This window comes from Mesoplodon mirus (genome assembly GCF_964341445.2).
Source record: "Mesoplodon mirus genome assembly, chromosome: 12".
Taxonomy (NCBI): domain Eukaryota; kingdom Metazoa; phylum Chordata; class Mammalia; order Artiodactyla; family Ziphiidae; genus Mesoplodon; species Mesoplodon mirus.
The window spans coordinates 98,371,775-98,396,050 of record NC_138988.1 but is presented as its reverse complement, the minus strand read 5'-3'; the positions used below and the strand labels follow the sequence as shown (position 1 = coordinate 98,396,050).

Sequence of the window (24,276 nt, the reverse complement as noted above, 5' to 3'; positions counted from 1 at the left end):
GCCCCCAGAGCTTGGGAGGCACTTCTCAGCCTGCTCTTCAGACCTTCCAGTCCCCGCTCCCCGCCGCCACACACACCATAAAAGAGCCCTAAATGCCGGGACCGCATTTCTGGATTTCCATTTCCAACTGCTCCCCTATATCAGAGCAATTATTCCTCATTGTCTTCTTAGTTTTTTGACAGTTAGATTTTTTTTTTTAAATGCAGATTTGCAGTTGTATTCAGCCAGAGGGTCAGCCCCATTTATCTATGTAAGGCCAACTGGCCCGAGGCAGGGGAACGCAATCAGATTCACAGGTTGCATCAGACTCTCTGGACCACCCAGTTCTAGAAACTGACCTGGAGACTTTCCGGACCACCCAGTTCCAGGAACTGACCTGGGGACTTTCCACCCGGCCCAGCCTTCCCGCCTTTCGAGGGGCGGGACTAACGGTCCCAAGACTGATGCAACCAGCACCAGATAGTGCCACAATACCCGAAGAGACCACCAAATAAGGAATACCCTCCGCCCTCCCAGATTCACCACACCCCTTTCCCTTCTTCCCCTATAAAATCTTGCCCAACCCTCGCCAGGGTGCGACTTCTCTGGCGCCTTTCTCTCCGACCAGTGAACCTCGCCCGGGAGCGCCCCCTAATAAAGCTCACTTGAAGCTTTCCTCTGTTTCGCGATGCCGTTTGTTAAGATCCGACCTTACAATCTAGTCTATCATTACCAAAAGCACAATCAAAGAAAGTTTAGGGGCCACATCCTAGACCGTGCCAATGATCTCTTAACATCTCCAATCTTTCTTCCTCCCCAATCTCTCCTCTCTGCCGCCAGATCAATATTTTTAAAACAACAGTTCCATCAAGTCATTTCTCTGCTTTTAAATAAATACATACATACATACATACATACATACATACATAGGCCTTCCCTGGTGGTGCAGTGGTTGAGTCCGCCAGCCGATGCAGGGCACACGGGTTCGTGCCCTGGTCCGGGAAGATCCCACATGCCGCAGAGCAGCTGGGCCCGTGAGCCATGGCCGCTGAGCCTGCGCGTCCGGAGCCTGTGCTCCACAGCGGGAGAGGCCACAATAGTGAGAGGCCCACGTACCACAAAAAAAAAAAAAAAAAAAAAAAAAGAAGCGGGGGGACAAAAACGCCTCCATGCTTGGGAGCCCCACGGGGCCTCACTCGGTTTGAAAACTAATACAACATTGTAAATCAACTATACTCCAAGAAACTTAATTTTAAAAATGTAATAAGACATATGGAGGCCCAAATATCACCCTTATTAATAATAAAGACTAGGTCAGAGAACATATAATAATGGGAGAGCCAGTCTGGCCTGTTAACTAAACCCTAAGTTGAGACAATGCTGAACTAGGGTGCCCTCCCTATGCAGAAGGCAGCTCAGACCCAAGAGGAATGTGGGAGGAGCTGAGCTCAGCAAACCCAGTTTGTTTTTCCTAAATGCACCAATTTAGATAAGTCACTTCTCCCCCTGACCAGGGACAGAAGGGATAAAAGGGTATGGAGAGACGAGACATATTACCAACTGAGTACATATATATAGTATGTATTTGTGTATATAAAATACTAAATAATAAAACAATCCAAGGAAGATCACAAAGTAGGTACCTAATTATTTGCTAAATATATAGTTTACCCTAGTGTTTCTTGAGTCTGAGTTTTTATCAAAACCTGAAGGATGTTAAGTAATTACAGACCCTCTCTAACCCTTCCCTCCCTTCAATATGCTTGGCATGAAACCAGGAATCTGATTTTAAAGCTTCCTGGGCGATTTCAGTATGCAGGTGTGGCTGAGAACCATTGACTTACAGGAGTTAGACAAGGCATCAGGAGTCTGGGAGGTCTTACTGAGGAGGAGATTGGACAGACACTGCAGGACAAGTACGACTGAGGTAGAAAGACAGCGGAGCACTGTGTGGGGCAGAGAACAGTCAGGAGAGGACTCCAGAAATAACTGTGGCTCAAGGGGAAATTCAGGACCTTGTTCTTGAAAACCCTTATGAAATGTATCCCTGGAGAATGATCCATGCTCATACAGCAAATGACAAGACATTACAGCATGGCTGAGAGGAAAAGATCTTGGGCGTCTGAGTGAGGAGACGTTGGTTCCTGGTTCTGTGACTTTGCCCCAGTCATGACATCCTTCACCCAGCTATTTAAGGCTTGTTTGAAAATGTTGCAGGAAGGGAGACCCCTTCCAGGGCCCGAGAGTAGGCTCTCGCCTGACACTTGGAAAAGAACTGTCTGAGGAGACACACGTACTGACAAAGCAAAAGACTTTACGGGGAAGGGGCGCCCGGGTGGAGAGCAGCAGGGTGAGGGAGCCCAGGGGAATGGCTCTGCCACGTGGCTCGCAGTCTCGGGGTTTATGGTCATGGGGTTAGTTTCCGGGTTGTCTCTGGCCCGTCATTTGGACTCAGGGTCCTTCCTGGTGGCCTGAGCATCTCTCAGCCAAAATGGGTTCCAGCGTGAGGGTTGGGAGGTTGGCAGGACATATCTTCTCCCCACCCCTCCTCCTTTGGCACCTCCCGAATTCTTCCAGGGGAGTTTTACAAGACCTACTATGGGCTGGCATGTCCTCCCGCCTTGCGGCCCCTCCCGAATTAGTTTCAGCAGCAGCACAGTCATTCTTTATCAGGACCTCCTGTCCTGAGACAACTCAGGCAGGCGGTTAACATCGTGCCTGGCCAAGGTGGGCGGTTTTGGTCAACCGTTCCCTAACATAAAGACTAGAGTTCTTAAAGCATTCTGTCTTCCCCATTTCAAGAAATAGCACTGCCATTCACCTAGAAGCTCAGGTTACAAACCTGGGAGTCATTTTTTGATTTCTTTTCCTTATCTGTCCCCATGGCTAATCCATTGGCTCACCCTGATGATTTTTCTTCCAAAACATATCCCAAATCTTTCCACTTCTCACTTACTGCATTGTTCCCTTAAGATCATTAGCTACTGAAACCTATTCAAGGGCAAGCATTGCAGCCAGGCTTAGATCACCAAATGGCTTAGACCAAAAATGGCTTCTCTTATGTCAAGAAAGCTATGCCTGGTTTTCTTTCTCTAGAGACTTACACTAGGTGATTCAAATTGTGCATCTAGGGTTGAGAAACATTACCAAGGCTTAAAGGAACAGCAAAATTTGTTTGCCCCCTGTGGCTTTTGTAAGAACAAAAGAATGCAGAAACACAGGACTGGTATCAGGCAAGAGAAGTAACAATAGCAAAGACAATAAATCAGTTGTAAACTCCCAGTTCTGTTACAATGGTAAACATTAGCCTAAAGCACTTTCTTGAGCTGTTTTGAAGAATTTAAAGCCCCTCCCGTGCTCAACCACAAGAACAACTGGAGCCAACGGGAGGATGAGGTTGACCTTTTCTGACCCTTGTGACTTCAGTCAACTAAAGCTTGGACTCTGTTGACCTTCCAAGCCCTTCGTGAATATGCATGTGACCTTAGTTTAAAACTTCCCCAATTTTGCTGTTCAGGAAGACACTGCTTTGGGAAAGACCCCCAGTGTTCTCCTTTCTTGCTGCAAGTAATAAATCCTTCTTTCTCTTTGGCTTAGTTGTGTCTTTTGGCTCAATACCCACCAGGTGGGTCCAGTTTTCAGGTAATAGCTTCTGCACTAGCTGCTCCCATTACCTGGTACACTCTTCCTCTAGATCTTTCCATGGCTGGATCCTTCTTGTCATTATTCAGGTCTCAGACTAAATGTCACTTTCTCAGGTAGGCTTTTCCTGATACCCCCCTCCCAATCTAAAATAACACCTCTATCGGACTTCCCTGGTGGCGCAGTGGTTAAGAATCTGCCTGCCGGGCCTCCCTGGTGGCGCAGTGGTTGAGAGTCCGCCTGGCGATGCAGGGGATACGGGTTCGTGCCCTGGTCCGGAAGGATCCCATATGCTGCGGAGCGGCTGGGCCCGTGAGCCATGGCTGCTGAGCCTGCGTGTCTGGAGCCTGTGCTCTGCAATGGGAGAGGCCACAGCAGTGAGAGGCCCGCATACCGCAAAAAAAAAAAAAAAAAAAAAAAGAATCTGCCTGCCAATGCAGGGGACACAGGTTCGAGCGCTGGTCCGGGAAGATCCCACATGCCGCGGAGCAACTAAGCCCGTGCGCCGCAACTACTGAGCCTGCGCTCTACAGCCTGCAAGCCACAACTACTGAGCCCACGTGCCACAACTACTGAAGCCCGCACGCCTGGAGTCCGTGCTCCGCAACAAGAGAAGCCACTGCAATGAAAAGCCCGCACACTGCAACGAAGAGTAGCGCCCGCTTGCCACAACTAGAGAAAGCCCGCGTGCAACAACGAAGACCCAATACAGCCAAAATAAATAAATAAATAAATAAAATAACACCCCTATCTATAGCACATTGTCCTGCTTGTTTTCATTATAGAAATTAGCAGTTCATAAGGTTTCCCTATTTAAGCTTATTGTCTGTGTCTTCCAACTCTAACATAAACACCTTGAATGTAAACACATTTGTCTTATTCACTGCTGTATCCTCAGCACCTAGAACAGTGTGTGGCATCTATTAGGTATTTAATATTTGTGAATGAAAGAGAAGATACAAAGGTTTAAGATAAATTCTTCCAGTTCTCTGTTCTTTTCAACTGTTTAACTGGATTTTAATAAAATGTGCTTTATTTATGCAATAGAATTGAACTATCTCTGAAAAAAGCATCAGCGGATTTTTTGGTAAATGTATCATAATAGCACGAGATTCATTCTCTCTTCAAAGGAACCCTGAGTTAAATCTTCTGCAAAGTCATTATCCCTTAATGTATTTTGATATACAGTATTTGTCCATAATACTGCTGCTTAGGGAATACAGCTCACAAAATGGAGCAGCTGGGTATGGCCAGGGCCTATTTATTAAATCAAGGCATTGCTGCTCAGATTTTGTTTGCTTGCTTTTGGAGACAGAGTGTTACCCCCAAATTTTATTTGAGCCAAATCTGAGGATTATAACCCTCAAAAGGAAGAGCATCTCCACACAATTATATAAGTTTTTTGAGACAGAAGGCTGTACATTAAATGACGTATTATTGACAGTTTACACAATCCAGATCTGAGCAGCATGGTGGTGGGTCATGTGACCCCTCACAAGATCAAGAAGGAGCTGTCTTGATGCAAGGAGAATGCTGCTCTTCATGGCTGAGTAGGCATTTCTGCCGATGGGGAAGGCTGGGCATAATGCAGATAACCAGCGCACAGTAGTGGGGAGAGAGGAGGCCAAAGAGCAGAGAAAAACTTTTGTTTAAATTTTTTCTGTCTTGCCATAAAACTTTTTTTTTTTTTTTTTTGCCACATCGAGTGGCACGCGGGATCCTAGTTCCCCGACCAGGGATCGAACCTGTGCCCACTGCAGCAGGGGCACGCAGTCCTAACCACTGGACCGCCAGGGAAGTCCCAATAAAATATGAATTTTATTTCACACTGGGTTGGCCTCTTGGTGAGTACTGAGCCAAAAGACACAACCAAGCCAAAGGGCGGGAGAAGGAAGGATTTATTACTTGCAGCAAGGAAGGAGAACACTGGGGATCTTTCCCAAAGCAGTGTCTTCCTGAACAGCAAAACAGGGGAAGTTTTTAGCTAAGGGTACATACATATTCATGAAGGGGCTTGGGAGGTCAAGAGAGTCCAAGCTTTAGTTGGTTGAAGTCACGAGGGTCAGAAGAGGTCAACCTCATCCTCCCTTAAGCTCCAGCTGATCTGGTGGTTGAGCATCCGAGGGCGTTTAAATTCTTCAAAACAGCTCAAGAAAGTGCTTCAGGCTAATCTTTACCATCGTAACAGAACTGGGAGTTTACAACTGATTTATTATCTTTGCTATTGTTACTTCTCTTGCCTGGTCAGTCTTTTGTTCTTTTGTTCCCTTAAGATTATGACTGTTCTAGGGCAGGCAAGCATTGCGGCCAGGCTTACATCACAAAATGGCTTAGGCCAAAAATGGCTTCTTACGTTCTCTTTCTCTGAGGACGCTTTACCTTACCTGCTTTACCTTACCTGCTTACGAGAGGACAGGGGAAAGGGATCAGTAGAAGAATGGAAAGGTATGGCAGGGAGCAACAGACTTACAGGAAAACATGAAGGCTATAGCTGGTTCCTTCTAAAAGTGGGATACATACGGTTATCCTCTTTTCTTCGGGGGGCACCTCTTTAACGAATGAGTGTAATCTGGCGGAATTGAGAAGTTTTAATTTCAGAGTGCTAGAGATTATGACATCGTCCTGTTTCGCAGGGGTTTGTTCAAGCCAGTGCGGCAAAATCTTCACTTGTGTGTCATCTGTCACTTGGTCTCAAGGAAGCTGCTGACTTAAATTCGTAACTCAGGCGAATTAAGGGCAAAGCTGATGTCCTTAAGTCCCTCGCGGGCCATTTCCGAAATACATTAGCTATGAAAACATAGAACAACATCTATTACACGGGAAATAGGGAGATTCCGTGCCTCTGGCCCCTTTCTTTGGCAGGGACGTTGGTATTTCCTCAAAAGTCCCAAGTATCCAACCTCCGCCCCCAGCAATAGGGCTAGGTTCACAGGCAACCAGTTTTTCAGGCAGCTGCCTCCCCTTTCTTCCCTCTTCGTGCTTCGTCGGTCACGGCTTTAAACAAAACGACTGTGCGTTTGAAATCACTCTGGCGCTTTGGCACAGCGCAGAAGGGGCAGCCAAGGGCACGGGTTCCGAGAACAGCAGTCGGTAGGCAGAGATTCTGGCTTGAGGAAAACCAAAGGAACGGGGGGGAGAGGGAGGGAGAAGCAAAGCAGCTGAGTGGGAGGTGCATTCTGGGAGTTGCAGTCCGCTTGGGGGTGGCCTCCTCAAGGTTCCACCGAGCTCTGCACTTCATCTCCCAGCAGCCCCCACGACGCAGAGGAGGCGAGCGGTGGGGGCGCTGGGTGATGAGCTGCCGCTGGGGGAGAGGGCCTGGGGCGGGTAAGCGCCGCAGACGTCGCGGGGAGACATTATCTGCGGGCCGTGGGGGTCGAGGGACCCTCGGGCGGGCGACGACGAGGGCCGGGTGGCCGCCGCGCGTTCCAGTGCTCGCCCTCTGTCCCCTCCACGGGCGCGCGGCGTCCGCCATGGAAGCACATCCGGCTGCCGCCGGGGTCTCCGGGCGCCGCGTCCCCGGTTCTCCGGAGCGATGAGGAGGTAGGGGCGCCCCGCGTTCCGCCTCCCGCCCGCGCTCAGTCGGCCGGACCGAGAAGGACCGTGGGTCTGCCGGCTGGCCGCGGTGCCGCCCCCGCGCCGCCCCTCCCCGCCTCGCCTCCTGGGGGCGCTGCCGGGCGTCCGCCGCTCATGCCGCCCCGGCGCCCTGCCGCGCCCGGCGCCGGCCGCTGAAGCCCCGGCCGCGCCGCCCGCCCGTCCGCCCGCCCGTCCGCCCGCCCGCCCGCGCCCACCGCCCAGCCGCCCGGAGCCGGCCGCCCTCCTGCCTCCAAGATGTGGCACAGCGTCGGGCTGACCCTGCTAGTGTTCGTGGCCACGCTGCTGATCGTGCTGCTGCTGATGGTGTGCGGTGAGTGCGGCGTCGCGCGGGGCAGTTACACTCCGCGGTACACACGCCGGCTCGATCGTCTGGTCGACTGGCTCGTTTTGTCTGGTTTAAAAGAAGAAAAGAAGGCCTGGGTGGGCAAGTGTGTTCAAATCATCTGTTTTTCACTTACCTCTCGGGAGTGAGCCCTGATCCACGACAGGCCCGCTGTCACCCAGGAGAGGGAAGAACAGCATCCAGGGCTGGGCATCTTGACTCGGGGTTAAAGCAGGTACTGCTTCACCGGCAGCGTCTTGATGGCCATTCTGACCGCAGTCGGCTCAGATTTTAACCTTGGCCTGTATCCGAAGGTGAAGTGATTGATTACTCCTTTTTCTTTTTTGACACGTTCTGACTCTGATGATAAAGCGAGGTTTCATTACTTTCGTTTAACCAGGGTCAGGGGCAGAGTTGGGTTTGAAGCACGCGTGAAATTTTTTGTTTCCTTGGAGTTCAGGCTTAAACTAAATTCCAAGCAGAAATGTTGAGACGCGGCAGGACTTAGAAACATTGGCTATACTAAACTTCCAGGGTCAGGTAACCGAACTCTTAGTTCTGTAATAGTGGTGCTCTTTTGTTTGGTGTGATTTTAATTTTTTTTTCCTTAATGGAATGAGAGGACGTGAAACTTTTCTCTCAAGGTAATATTAGCGCAATTGTAGACTTCTTTTTTTTAACGCACAGTAACTGATAACCACAGCTCTCTTAGCCAAGTGGCTGAGCAGGTGTGAAAATTTGGGAAGTGTTTAGAACCAGATGTCAGTGAGTATTTTTTGATAATTACACTATTGAAGTAGGGGTTCAGGTTGATGCAGTAATTGGTCAGTATTCAAAATACTATAGGGCTTATCCATTGCATGATTAATGTACTAAATGCTCAGTATCAGCCATGTTTGGAGACACTCGTGCATATACATGTATGGACTTATATATTTGTATTTATACACTAGTATGTATATTTTTAATTTTCTTGCTTTTACACGTGCATAGACATGTATATATATTTGTATTTATATACTTGTATGTGTATTTTTAATTTTCTTGCTTTTACTAAGGCACTAGAGTTAAAGCTTCTAACTTACAGCCTTTCTTTTCTGATGATAAAACAATTGGAAAGCCTTTCTCAGTTTCCTGCTTGTAATGTCAGGATTTTGGGCTAATTGTAGGTGTTTAAGATCCTTGAAGTAAGGAAAACCAGACCTATGTGATTTGTTTGGATGTGAGGAAGGAGGTAAACATATGCTTTCTTTTCTAACTTGAAGATGCAAGCTACCTGGAGATAGGAATGTAACATGTAAACTATGTAACAACACCTTAGATAGAATATTTGCCAAACTTGCCTTTGGGGCCTCAAAATTCTGAATTGCTGCATACATTAGACTTGCTCTCTCCGCTCCCAATAGCTATTTGACTTAAATTTTACTCATTTTTCTAAAAGTACCCTGCCTTTGGTTTCAGAAAACATTATGGAATGAGAGGTGACCTGTGGTCAGTAAAAGAATGCCTTATTTTGATTGGAATGATCAAGACTAATAGCTCTAAGAAGTAATCCAAGCACTTTTTTGTTGGGAGAGTGAATGATGTGGTAGCTTCATGTTTTGACTAGGAGGGGCCTGGGGCTTAGGAAGAGGAGGGAAGGATCCCACCAGATTTGAGAGAGAAACTAGGGTGTTTTATTAGTGTGCTAGGCCTGCCGTAACAATGTATGACAGACGTGAAACAGAAGGAATTTATTTCCTTGTAGCCTGGAGGCTAGAAGTTTTATTTCCTTGTAGCCTGGAGGCTAGAAGTTGAAGATCGTTTTGTCAGCAGGGTTGATTTCCTCTGAGGCTTCTCTCCTTGGCTTGTAGATGGTGGTCTTCTCCCTGTGTCTTCCGGGGACTTTCATCTGTGTGTGTCCATGTCCTATTCTTATGTAATAAGGACACCAGTCATACTGGATTAGGGCCCCACCCTTATCAATTCATTTAACCTTAAATAACCTTTTAAAGGCCTTGTCTCCAAATATAGTCACATTGGGGATTAAAAATTGATGACACGGGTCTGCCCCAAGAAACTCATAACCTAGTTTATTTTAGAACTCTGACCGACTCTTTCACATAGTGAATTATGATTTTCAAATTTCAGGTTCCTTAGAGAGGTCTACCTTCTCCTGTCTCTGTTGATTGTACTTTCTTGCCTCTCATTCATTCTAAAAATATTTTCCACTCCCACTGTTGACTGAAACTGCCCTTGTCAAGGTTCATAACAAATGGCCTCCGTATTACCAAGTCCGTGGTGCCTTATGAGTTGTAATTGTATTGATACGTAACCTCTCATACTCATTCTATACAGGTGAGCATTCCTTCCATGAAGCGTTTCTCTTGGCTTTTGGACACTATACTTTCATGGTGTTCTTCCTACCATAGTGGTTAATTGTTTATCTTTTCCTAGCTTCTCATCCCCTAGAATTTAACTTTTTTTGATCACAATCTATGATAGGAAATACATTTTCATTATTCCCAGTACATTCGTAAGTATATATAGATAAATTACATATATCAATTAGTTATATCCACATCTATCTACCCATTATCTCTCTTGTCTCTGAAATAAAAAGTTTACAGACTAGTACTTGCCATTACTCCATGAGATGCATGCTATTTTCTATTGTATTTTTATGTTACATTACGTTATAATACAAATATATAGTATTTCTATTTTTGCCTTCCTTCTGTTCTCTTACTCATCTTACCCAGTTCTAAAGATTTAAATAGTAACTATAACTGATGACTAAAATTAAATCTACAGCTCTTATTCCTCTCCTGCACCCCAGGTTTGTGCATCAAACTTTTATTCTCAATATCTCCACTTGAGGATCTAATAACCATCTCAAACTAAACACACCTAAAACAGAACTTTTGATTTCTACCACCTGTTTCTCCCTCCCTGCTCATATGTTGTCAGCAGCCAAGGACTTGGGTGTCATCCTTGGTTTTGCCCTTTCCTTTCCTTATAAATATCAACTCCATCTGGAAATCGCGTCAGTTTTGTCTTTTTTTTCTTCTAGTTTTATTGAGATGTAATTGACATACAGCACTGTATAAATTTAAGGTGTATAACATAATAATTTGATTTACATACATCAAGAAATGATTATCATAGTAAGTTTAGTGAACATCCATCATCTCATATAGATAAAAAATTAAAGAAGTAGAAAAAAAATTTTTTTTCCAGTGATGAGAACTCTCAGGACTTACTTTCTTAACAACTTTCATATAGAACATACAGCAGTGTTACTTTTATTTATCTTGTTGTACATTACATCCCTAGTACTTACTTTTCTTATAACTGGATGTTTTTACCGTCATCCAATCCCACCCCTCCTCTATCAACCACAAATCTGATCTCATTTTCTGAGTTTGTTTTTAGGTATAATTGACCTACCACACTGTTAGTTCCTGTTACGGGACATAGGGGTTTGATATTTCTATACATTTCAAAGTGATTACCGTGAAAGTCTAGTTACGTCTGTCATCATACAAAGATATTACGTAAATTTTTTTTTTTTAAGATGTTGGGGGCAGGAGTTTTATTAATTTATTTATTTTTGCTGTGTTGGGTCTTCGTTTCTGTGCGAGGGCTTTCTCTAGTTGTGGCAAGCGGGGGCCACTCTTCATCGCGGTGCGTGGGACTCTCACTATCGCGGCCTCTCTTGTTGTGGAGCACAGGCTCCAGACGCGCAGGTTCAGTAGTTGTGGCTCATGGGCCTAGTTGCTCCGCGGCATGTGGGATCCTCCCAGACCAGGGCTTGAACCCATGTCCCCTGCATTAGCAGGCAGATTCTCAACCACTGCGCCACCAGGGAAGCCCCGTAAATATTTTTTAATAGATTTATTTTTGTTTATAGGTTTATTTCTATTTATTTATTTATTATTTTTGGCTGTGTTGGGTCTTTGTTGCGCGTGGGCTTTCTCTAGTTGCAGCGAGCAGGGACTACTCTTCGTTGTGGTGCACGGGCTTCACATCACAGTGGCTTCTCTTGTTGCAGAGCACGGGCTCTAGGTGCACGGGCTTCAGTAGTTGTGGCATGTGGGCCCAGTAGTTGTGGCTCACGGGCTCTAGAGCACAGGCTCAGTAGTTGTGGCGCATGGGCTTAGTTGCTCCGCGGCATGTGGTATCTTCCCAGACCAGGGCTCGAACCTGTGTCCCCTGCATTGGCAGGCAGATTCTTAACCACTGTACCACCAGGGAAGCCCTATTACATAAATCTTGACGTTATTCCCCACTCTGTACATTTCATACCTGTGACTCACTTATTTTGCAACTGAAGTTTGTACCTCTTAATCTCCCTTACATATTCCCTACCCTTCCCTCCCCCCCACCTCCTCCTCTATGGCAACCACCTGTTTGTTCTCTGTATCTATGACTCTGTTTCTGTTTAGTTATGTTTGTTCAGTTGTTTTGTTTTTTAAATTCCATGTGTAAGTGAAATCATGGAGTATTTTTCTTTCTCTTTCTGACTTAACTGCACTAGCACAATACCCTCTAGATCCATCCAGGTTGTCGCAAATGGCAAGATTTCGTTCTTTTTTATGGCTGAGTAATATTCCATTGTATATATGTACTTCATCGTCTTTATCCATTTCCGTTTGCGTGGAATACCTTTTTCCATCTCCTCAGTCTATGTTTGTCAGTTTTGTCTGTGGTGGTTTGAATCTGCAGATGTGGAACACATGGGTACAGAGGGCTGACTGTATTTTATGTGTTTGTTTCTCCCAGTTAGGGCGTAAGCTCAGTGAAGGCAGGGACGTTCTTTGGCTTGTTCACTGCTCTATTCCTGGATCCTATAGAGTAGAAGCATGTAGAAGGCCCTCATATATTTGAAGAAGAAATGAAGACAGATTCCTCAATATAAATTATTAAATTTCTATTACAAATACAGTCTTAAATGTGGTACAAACCAAGGTTGTCTCAAGGTGGATAACCCTTGTATTACTCAATAAAATTTTTAATGAACTGTTATGTTCAGGTGCTGTGATGGAGGTCATGAGTGTCCAAAAATTAATAAAGCATAATCCCTAGTATACTTTCTTAAATGTTTGGTAGAATTAATTTAGGCCAGGACTTTTGGGGAAACCTTTTAACTGCAAATTCAGTATCTTTCATTTGGGCTAATATTGGGCTATTCCAGTTACTTGTTTCTTCTTGAGTGAGCTTTTATAGTAGTTTGTGTCTTTCAAGCACCGTGTCTATTTAATCTGAATTAATGTTCTCTCATTATCGTTTAATATCTGTAGGATCGTGGTGATGTCTTCTCTTTCATTCTTGATATTGTTTATTTATGTTCTTTTCTCTTGTTTATCAGTCTGGCTAGAGGTTTATAAATTTTATTGATCTTCTCAAAGAATCTGGTTTTTGGTTTTATTGATTTTTTTATTTCTTTACTTGTCCATATTTTATTTCATTGACTTATGCTTGTATCTTTAGTTTCTTCTACTTATTTTGATTTTAGTTTGCACTTTTTCTGGTTTCTTATGGTGGAAGCTTAGATTATTGATTTTAGACCCTTCTTATTAAAAAAAAAGCTATTTAATGATATAAATTCCTTTCCAGGTATTACTTTTGATTTTTTTAAAAAAACTTTATTTGGTTCAAAATATTTTTTAGTTTCACTTGTGATTTCTCCTTTGAACCATGACTTATTTAGGACATTTTCCCCCCATATATCATTTTATCATTTTCTAGTTTAATTTTGTTATGGTGAGAAAAGTGTATCAAGTTTAGGAAGGTTTACACTTAATGAGACGAATTAATGGTCTGTTTTGGTGGATGTTCTGCATATACTTGAAAAGAATGTTTATTCTGCTGTTATTGAGTGGAATGTTCTGTACATGTCAGGTCAACTTGGTTGATAACATTGTTCAGCAGTTCTTTTTATCAGCTACTCTGTTACATAATAGAAATCTTAAGAGCTCTGAAATGGATCAATTGGTGAAAGTCATTAACCCCTTAAACTTATGGTACTTTTGGTGTGTGTTGGGGGTTGGGGTTGGGGTTGGAGGATGGAAGTTGAATGGTTTGTTTGGACTACCTACTCTGTGCCAGATACTCTTCTAAGACATAGAGGACATAGTGGAAACCATAGATAAACCATACATTTTATTTCCTTAAGACACTCATGTCTTGGGGGGATGACAGTTAGTTATTAAGACAATGAAGGATGGAAGTGAGCATGGAATGCTAAAGCAGTCACCCAAGAGAGCACTATACTGAAGAGAGAGTATCGTAGAAAGACGTAAAAATTATGTGTTCATGATGCTGAAAAATCTCAGTGGCAGTGGTAGTAACCTCTTGTCTGTGGCGTTTGCCCTGGAGAGGAAGAGATTGGAGCCGAAGAGATGGTAACAATGGATAACATTTCACGAGTGTTTATTATGTGCGGGCATTCCTTTTAGAATGTTACACACATGAATTCTTTTTATTACCACATTGACTCTGAAAGTGGCTGCTGTTGTCTCTATTTTATAGAGGAGGAAACTGAGGCACATAGAGGTTAACTTGCCCAAGTTTCGAGTGAGCTGTTGAGTTAGGAGTCATGGCCAAGCAGTGTGGCTCCAGTGTGCCTCTGAGTTATAAGAAGTTATGGTAATCCAGTTGACAGATAATAAGGATTTGATGTAGGATAGAGAATGGCACTGGGAATATAACGAAGGAAACAGGTGGGAGAGGGTTATTAAGGTAGAATCTATAGCACTGAAGTAAAGCAGGGTAGGGCTGAAATACGCTCTTTCCCACCTGAGAGATGGGGAAAGGATACAGTACCCATTACAGAAATGTGAAACTCAGGAGAAGGAGCTGTTGAATGAATATACTTTTTAAAGATGTCTTCAAGCCAGAGGTAGAGATTCCTTCCTGGGGTTTAAGAAAGGTAGAAAGTATGGATGAAAAATTTGGTCATCCTCTATAATAGGGGTAATATTTGGATCTATGGGAGTGTTGTGATCACCGGAAGGAGAGGAAAATAAAAAGAGGAGAGGTTTTAAAGGGGACTTTAAACCTGTCTTCCATTTACTGGGTAACAGGGTTTTGGGTGTGGAGGTATTTCGGTTCCATGTTGTGTTGGGTCAGTGATGGTTTCTCTGGGGGCTTGTCTGCTGGGGCCGCCCAGTGTGTCTTTACAGAAGGATGTGCAGTAGAGGGAGCTTGGTGGGAAGGGTTGGAGAGCATGATTGTGTTTTCACTTTGCCTGTGTCTTGGCCTTGGACATATTACTTAGCAGTGAACCTTAGCTGCCTTCTGTGTAAACGGAAAATAAGGTTATAGGATTGAAAGTGGAAAAGAGCTTTATACAAATCAAGATTGGTATTGAGCCAGTCAGTTAACCACTTAGATATCATCATGAAGGTGGGATTAACTCCATGGGAGGAATGATTCCACAAAGATAAGAATTTTTTGTTCTACTGCACCTGGGCTTTTTGAACTAAGAAGATCTTGGGTAGGAAATCATATTCTTATTCCCTAATTAGTGTTTTGTGTTTTAGCCATACTTTCACTATGAAAATATGAGAAATTTGATACCCTTATTGAGTTCATTGCTGTTTTGCCGAGCTAGCCCTTTTCAATGGTTATGAGTCACTTTGAGCCTTTGATTTCTTAGCTAGAAAACGGGGATAATGATTCCTAGTCTCACTAATTCAGAGGGCTAATGAGAGGATTAAATGAGATATCGAATGTAAAGCATTTCGTGAACTGAGAACTCTGTGATTACTGTTGTCCCCTGGGTTTGTGGTGTGTTGACAGTGATGGTCTGTCGTTCAAGTTCATCTGCCATTGCTACCCTTCTGCTGCCAGCACATTTATCTTGCCTAGAAAACCAATATACGGTGTGTTTCACGAGATCCATCCTGTGAACTAATGCTTAGTTACTGGCACACACAAGTTGGGTGCTTATTTGCTTATCCCAGGACACACACCCTTTGTTGCCAGCCAGTTTTTCTGACTCACAGACTTGCCTTTTAAACTATGAAAAACTGCAATACTTGTTTTAACAATTAGTGTAAATTTTTGACTAAGTACATATAATGGTGGACAGTCCTTCTCCCTGCCCTCTCCACCCCCTCCCTCCCATTTTTCTCTTACAATCTCAGGATAAGGTATAAGACCCACGCTCCACAGAATAAGAGTAGGTAAGGAGTTTCTGGTGTCTGCATATCAGGTTTGGGTGGGAGGAACTGTAGGAGCTGTACTTTTTTTTTTTTTTTTTTTTTTTGCGGTACGCGGGCCTCTCACTGTTGTGGCCTCTCCCGTTGCGGAGCCTGTGCTCCGGACGCGCAGGCTCAGCGGCCATGGCTCACGGGCCCAGCCGCTCCGCGGCATGTGGGATCTTCCCGGACCGGGGCACGAACCCGTGTCCCCTGCATCGGCAGGCGGACTCTCAACCACTGCGCCACCAGGGAAGCCCCAGGCTGGCCTATTCTTATGGTAAGTCAGAGTTATAAATCTGAACTGGTGGTTCTTTCCCTTGTGTCTGTGGTGCCTTTCCCCCTCCCAATACACACTTCTACACACATGTTCCTCTCATTTATTTGATGCTGTCTTACAACCAATACCATGTAGATAGAGGATGATGCTTCATTTTGCATATGTAACGTTCCATGTGTTTTCTCATACATTCATGGTATACTAGAGAATGGACTCTGAACACATAAATTGTTATTTATATTAAACTATTCGGTTAACCAGACACAGTTCAATACTCCTTGGAGCAAAGATAGAATCATTCTTTATGTCCAACTTCTGACCTTCCATTGCATCATTCCTCACATATCCATTGTCCTCCTGCAACATGGCCCACTCATCAGCAAAGCCTGGGCAGTGTCTTTATAGCTCTCCCTTACATATTCCCTTTGTCCCATTAGTAAACACTAATGAGCTTTTGCTGCCTTTTCTCAAGTGGGATCTTCTCAGATAGGCAGTCTGGTCAGGTGTTGATCCATCTCTTCGCTGCTCTTCCATTGATGATCCTTTTCTCCTTTTCCTTGGCCACTTGCCGTAACTGATCTGCAACAGCACTCATGTTTCTTCTTTACTTCATTTCTCTTTTCGAAACATACATGTGCATCAGAATCATCTAGAGAGCTTAAAAAAGATGAGTAAGCACAACCATGGAGATTGATTTGGAGTATCTGGGGTGAGTTGTTGGGAATCTGTAGCTTCTCACAGCTCCCTAGCAGAGCATGATGAGTAGCCAGTTGGAGTGATTCTCCTGGGAATGGCTGCAATGTGGTAATCACATATCTTTAACTAGGGTCATTCCATTGGACAATAAACTGTTGAAATTGCTTTATATTTACATGTGTTCTTTTCCCTAAAAGGGAGAATGTGACTTCCAACCTCATCTGATCCTACCTCACTTCCACCCCAAGTAGTTCCTCTGCTCGAGGGGTTGAAGACCCCTTGCGTCGCGGACGTTCATCAGAGGTCAGATTGTGTTAAGGTTTTAAAGAAATCGAAGCAGGTCCCAAGCAGATCAGAGGTTTTGTTTAGCCTTCATCCAACAAAAGAATTGCCTGCCCAGCTCAGGGATGGTTTCTGGGGGGTGATCCTGAAGTAAAGACTGTCCTCCAGGACCCTGTTGCCTAATAAATGTAGAGCGGACATCTTTATAGGAGCTTCTTCCCCGAGTTGTCCTGCCCACTCCCTTCCAGCCTTGAAAATCACCCGCAGCTCTCAGGGCTAGGCCATGCAGTTCTGTTCACAATACCTGCCCAGGTTATGCACACTGGTCTTGGGCCTGACAGTTGACCCAAGTTGGGTCAGAGATTCTAGGCTGTTTTTTGAGGATAGCCAAGAAATCATAGAAAGCTGGGAAAAAGCAGCCACGTTCAAGGGAAGCCTAGAAGGACATGAGGCAAGGGTGTAGAGAAACCAGATAATGCTGGAGGATGACCTCAGTTCATGAGCGCCTCCCCCTAGATCTAGTCCCTCTATGTCCCTCTCACAGGCTCTATGAGACAGTCCTATAAGCTAATAACAAATTCCCCCTTTTTTGGTGAAGCTTAGTCTTAGGACTTTTGTTACTTGAATTAAAAGCTGCTTTATTAAAATAACAGGAGGTGAACTATGTATTTATATGACTTTCGACTTTGTATTTTAAGATCAGTGCAGGTAAAATACTGTAGATGCATAGGTGAGGCCCTTTTAATCACCTGCACGAATGTGACATACCAGATGTAAGTGGAAGGACAGTTTATATTGAATAACAATTTGGCCATGAAACGATACGTGCAAAACATTTCCTCAGAGTACCTGTCCCAAAGTTAAAAAAAAAAGTTAGCTATTTTTATTTTCATGTCTAATTAACATAGCCAGTGACTATTAGCAGCAGGCACTGTAGTACCTCTTTTAGTTTCTTCTTTGCTAAGTCACACTTTTCCTGGTATATATACCTATTGGGGTTTTAATAATGGTTCTTTTTCCAAAATAAATGTCATGTGTAGTTGTTTTTCCGTTCACACTGCCTGGCATTTTTAGTATCATCCTTTCTTCAGACGATTAACACTCTTTGATGAGCGGTCTGTTGGGGAAGCGTGAGATCTTTAGAGTTCCAAGTACCGTGAGATGGAAATCCCCTTCCCCCGCATCCTCCAACCATCTTCCCACGACTGCAGCTGTGTAAGAACTTCATCATTTTACTCGGGGAATAACTTGTTGAACGTCCCTGAATTTAGCGAATACCACTGCAGTTCTTACCACCACTACAGTTTCCCTCTTAACTTTGCTCTCCCACCCTGTCATTACGGCAGCCATTGTGAACAACCCGGCACTGCGGATGTGTGTTGTTTTTGGCTGCTCAGCTGATGAGCTCCATATCTGTGTTAGGGGGAATTCTCTACCTCACGATTTTTTGTGGGAAGCAGTGTCACTACCCACAGGCTCCTCCACCCCCAGCCTTCACACACCTTACACGCAGGCAGAATAGGGAAAAATAAGCTTCTTCTCAGGTTCGCTTGTCTGCAGATTTGGGGTGTTAAGGAGGTGTGAAGTCGGGTGGCTGAGCTGGTGTGGCGGGGAGGGAGTGGTGGGTGCGGAGCTGGTGGCGGTAACTTGCTGCTCCAGGCTCTGGAGTCTCTCTGATTGGCCACCACATTCTGAATTTTGACTTCAGATTGAGTCCCCTGCATTGTTTGATCACTGGCAGTGATTTAAAAGAAAATCTTTTTTTGGATTTGTTTTATTAAAACTGAGAAAGACAAAGTTTGTGATCTAACTGAATGCTCTTATTTATGTCTCCCCAAACTGACTGCTGAAGCAGTCTTCAGTTCCTTATTTTGTAGATTTCTGTGCTGGGAGACTTAACTTTCTCTTAACCACCCCAAGGGCAAGAGTATTTTATAGTGGGAACCCCACTGGTGACAGCCCTTCACCATAGTCTCTTTTCAGTCAGAAGAGTTCCATTAACCTCCCTTTACTTTTCTAAATTTATGGTCATTTTATACCTAGTAGCCACTGTTCGGATCTTTGATCTTTATGAGGTCAAGACTATCGTCATCTTTGATTGAGCTTGCTTATAATTTCCCTGATGGTAAATTCACATGCATCATCTTTATTTAGCACAGTACCTTGGGAAAAAGAGGGTTTTTTTAACTTTTAGGTTGGGTTCTCAAAACTAACCTAAGGGGTTTTCCTTAGTATCTTTAAAATCAACCGGGCTCATTAATTTAGGCCAATTAATGGTATTGGGATATTTAAAACATAGACGTCTACAGAGTAGTTATGATTTACTTAGTTTCCGACTTGTTTTTCTCTTGATTTTTCTGATTAGCAAAACCATGTATGTCCACTCTGGAAAATTTTTGGTATGTACAGAGAAATATTATAAAAAAGTGTAGGTCCCCACATTGACCTACAGATTTAATACAATCCCTATAAAAATTCTTGCTGCCTTTTTTTTTTTCTTCAGAAATTGACAAGATAATTCTAAAATGCACATGGAAATGCAAGGGACTTTAGCCAAAACAGTCTTGAAAAGAACAAAGTTGGTAAACTTATACTCTTGATTTTAAAACTTAATACAAAGCTACTATAATCAAGATGGTGTGGTATGGCGTAAGGCTAGACAGATCAATGGAATAGGAATAAACTGTAACATTTATGATCATTTGATTTTTGACAAAGATACCAAGACAATTTAATGGAGGGAAGAACAGTCTTTTCAACAAATAGTTCTGGAACAGCTTGGTATCCACATGCAAAAGGATTAATTTGGATCTCTCTCTCACACCAAAGTTAACTAAAATCGATCAAAGACCTAGTGTAAGAGCTAAAACTAAAACTCCTAGAAGCATGCATAGGCATACATCTTCATAATTTTGGGTTAGTCAGCGGTTCCCTAGATATGACACCAAAAGCATAAGCAACCAAAGAAAACAAGATAAATTGGATTTCCTCAAAGAATAAATGTTAATTTAAGCTCCAGCATAATTGAAAACTATTGTACTTCAAAGAACATTATCAGGACAGTGAAAAGACAGCCCACAGAATGGGAAAAAAATGTTTTGCAGATCATATATCTGATCAGCGTCTGGTATCAAGAATATATAAAGAACTCTTACAACTTAATAAAGAGACAAACAACCTGATTAAAAAGTAGGCAGAGGAATTTAATAGACATTTCTCCAAAGAAGATTTACAGATCGCCAATAAACACAAGAAAATGATGTTTAACATATTTAGTCATTAGGGAAATGCCATAATAAAAGCCACAATGATAAACCACTTCACACCCACTAGGATGACTATAATAAAAAAGGCGGGCAATAAAAAGTCTTGGTGAGGATGAAGAGAAATTGAGAACCTCTTACGATGTTGATGGGAGTGTAAAATGGCACAGCTGCTTTGGACAAGACTAGCAATTTCACAAATGGTTACGCATAAGTTACCATATGACACAGCAATTCTACCTCTAGGTATAGTGGACCATTGAACAACATGGGTTTGAACAGTGTGGGTCCACTTAACATGCGGATTTCTTTCACTAAATACACACTGCAGTCCACTACATGATCTGAGGTTGAATCCTTGGATGTGGAACCGTGGATATGGAGGGTGGATTGTAAAGTTTCAGGTGGATTTTCAGCTGTGGGGAGGGTCTAACCCCTATCTTGTTCGAGGGTCGGTTGTATACCCAAGAGAAATGAAAACACGTCAGTGCAAAAACTTGTGCAGTTGGTCATTGCAGCCAAAACGTGGAAACTACCCAGGTCTGTTAATTGGTAAATGGTTAAAGCTAAATGTGATGTGTCTTTACAATGGAATATTATTCAACAATAAAAAGGAATAATGTGATACATGCAACAACATGTTTGATGAACCTTGAAAATACATGCTAAGTGTAAGAAGCCAGGCACATGAGACCACGTACTGTGATTCCGTCTGTATGCCATGCTCAGAACACACAAATCCAGAGACAGAAGAGTACATTAATGGTTCCCAGGGGCTGGGGAGGGAGGAACTGGGGAAGGGACTGCTAATGGGTGTGGGGTTTCTTTGGGGGTCGATGAAAATGTTTTGGAGTTTATAATGGTGATGGTGGCACAACCTTGTTAAGATGCTAAAAACCATTGAATTGTACATTTTAAAATGGTGAATTTTATGATAGGTGAATTGTATCTCAATAAAAAAGATAATTAATCAACAACAAAGGAGAAGTCACCTCAGATCCCACTGCCCAGGGACAGCCACAGCTCCTGTCGATTGAGCAGTTTACCAAATGTGGACTTGGTGCTAGGCACCTAAGCCCTTTATTTATTTATTCCTCACAGTGGCTTTATCAGTCTTCTGTCAGGCCGGAGCCTCCTGACCCCTCCAGTGCTCTTTCCTCTACCTCGCTGTGCCTATTTTTACAAAGAATTTTGAGTGAAGAGAGAGCTTGCTGATTTGGAATATCGTTAAAATACTGTTTTATAGAGTTAGGTGCTTTACTCACACAGTTGACTAAAATATATTTGTGGTGTGGTTCAGTCAGCACTCAAGCTTAAAGGAAGTCAAAAACTTGAGAAAAGGGTTAAATCTCTGAAGTTAGTTTTTTAGTACCAAGGATTTTATGTTCATCTTTCCCCCCAGAGATTATAAGAATGAAACAAGTAAAATTAGAAACTTCCTTAAGTGGCCATTCATCTCGGCCTTTGTAATGCTAGGGTGGAAAGGCTGGTTGGATCTTGTTTCCATAAAATGCTAGTCATCAGAATATGCTATGGTCCATTGCTTTTCTATGAAACTAGAGAGTTTTAAAGTAGAAGGCATCGAGAATACACGCTAGCATGGAAAACTGTTAGCAGTGATTAGTTTTGTTTATGAAATACTCTTTAACATTTCGGAGCAACCAGTCATGGGTTCAGGAGTTTTATCTCCTGTGTTCTCTTTTATTGACTGTTTGTTCTATATTAGTGGACGTCTAAAACTTAAAACTCCTTGCAAAAACAAGCAAAACTTGGTTAGTAATTTTTTTTTTTAGGAGAGTTATTCAGACTTTTTAATGGCTTTGACCTGAAAACACTGTATTTTTAAAAATCTTGAATTTAAGATACTGGTGCTCTGGCTTTTCATCTTTCATTGTGTAATTAAAGAAAATTTATTAATTTTCTGTGAAAGTTTACTATTTCTAGAAACTTACTGAATAGTTTGGTCCTGAGAAGTTTTTACCAAAGTGCAGGTGATTTAGTAAATCCTGCCATTTACTGTCCTGCTTTCTGATTGAAGCAAACTTGTTTTTAGTAAATATTGGCATTGAGGTGTGAACGTCCAGGTAAATAGCGAGGTGTATTCTTTTTTTTTTTTTTTTTTTTTGCGGTACGCGGGCCTCTCACTGTTGTAGCCTCTCCCGTTGTGGAGCACAGGCTCCACGCCCAGGCTCAGCGGCCATGGCTCACGGGCCCAGCCGCTCCGTGGCATGTGGGATCTTCCCAGACCGGGGCACAAACCCGTGTCCCCTGCATCGGCAGGCGGACTCTCAACCACTGAGCCACCAGGGAAGCCCACGAGGTGTATTCTTTCTTCCCCAGAAAAATGCTCTCAAAAACTTGAGTTTAATACAATAAACACTCTACTTAGATATCATCATCTCATTATACATTTGATGTAGATGGACCAAGCTTGAATTCTCAATTCCATAAAGGCAGAAACTGTTTTTGCCATTCTGTAGAATCCCAGAGTTTATCTTTATGCCGTGTCCATAGTAAATGCTTGCTAAATGTTTGTTATATAAATTGTAATCACATACACATTTAAATTACGCATACTGTTTCGTGACACACATGCCCCCCCACACACAATTAATGGAAATGTTCCCAACTGATAATACTGTGTGTCATAACTTCTCTTAATGTTTTTATCTCTCTTTAGGTTGGTATTTTGTTTGGCATCTTTTTTTATCAAAATTCAAGTTTCTTCGGGAACTGGTGGGAGACACAGGATCTCAGGAGGGAGATCATGAACCTTCAGGGTCTGAAACAGAAGAGGATGGTTCGTCATCTCCACACAGGATCAGATCTGCTCGCCAAAGGAGGGCACCTGTTGATGAAGGCCACTGACCTGAGCCGTGGTCCTCTGATAGTGAATGACGAAGGACACTGGGAGTCTCTCTCTGGAATGAATTGGCTTTGCAGTCTGCTAAAAGATTGAAGAACATTCATTCTTGGATCTTAAGTCCAATTCAAAAAAAGATTTACATGTAAGCCATATCAAAATAAAGGGAATTACAACCAAATCAGACCATTGCAGATTTCATCGTAAAGATAATTTTTGCTTATATACTTCTACATATATACTTATTCTTTGACTCTTGGGCTTATCTTCTTGCACTGGTGTTAATCTGGTAAATATTACAGGCTTGAAAAACCATATTTTATTAATGTTAGTTCTATGTTGTACTTTTTCTCCCCCCACATTATACCTTGTCTGAAACTGGGATGCATTTTACGATTCCTGTCAACCAGGCAATAGTCACGATGCAATGATCCTTGCCTGTGCCTGTGTGGACGTAAGGTCTGTCCTGTTGTTGGTATCAAATGTGTCAGGTTTAACTGGCTTTTAAAAATGTCCTCAAAAAGATTACACTATGATTCAGCATTGAAACGAAAAGTTATCATGTATGCAGAAAAGCACGGAAACAGAGCAGCAGGGCGTACGTTCGATATTAGTGAAGCAAATATCCGTCGCTGGAGGAATGACCGAAATTCCATATTTTCTTGTAAAGCGACAACAAAATGCTTTACGGGACCTAAGAGAGGAAGATACCCACAAGTAGACGAAGCTGTGCTGCATTTTGTCAGTGAGACACATGCAAAAGGACTGCCTATCACACGCCAGGCGATGCAGCTGAAGGCAGGAGAAATTGCCAAAACCCTTGGAATAGATGAAGCAAAGTTCAAAGCAACAAGAGGCTGGTGTGATCGATTCATGCATCGAGCAGGACTGTTGTTAAGGCGTCAGACATCATTTTGTCCAAAGCTTCCTGCTGATATTAAACCACGGGCAGTGCTGGAGTTGGCTGTGATTTGAGTGATTCAGAGGAGTTAGACTCAGACTGTGAAGTTATAGTCATAACTTAACCAACTTATTTCATCATACACTTTCTTTATGTATGCACAAGATTGACGCGATAAAGATCTGTTTAACTCTGAAAGCTGTTTGAGTAAATTAAAAAAGTAGACGTTCTACAGGATATGGAAGCATTGTGTCATAGTTTAATTGCC

The 24,276-nt window shown here is 43.1% G+C and overlaps 1 protein-coding gene across 1 annotated transcript; it reads left to right on the top strand.

Annotated features, from left to right (window-relative positions):
- The first annotated feature begins 7,381 nt into the window (after positions 1-7,381).
- Positions 7,382-24,062, top strand: SMIM13 (small integral membrane protein 13). The gene is made up of 2 exons (XM_082639902.1): positions 7,382-7,525; positions 22,925-24,062. Exons 1-2 carry the CDS (start codon positions 7,450-7,452, stop codon positions 23,110-23,112), a joined length of 264 nt encoding a protein of 87 aa, XP_082496028.1. The 5' UTR covers positions 7,382-7,449; the 3' UTR covers positions 23,113-24,062.
- The last annotated feature ends 214 nt before the right edge of the window (positions 24,063-24,276 follow it).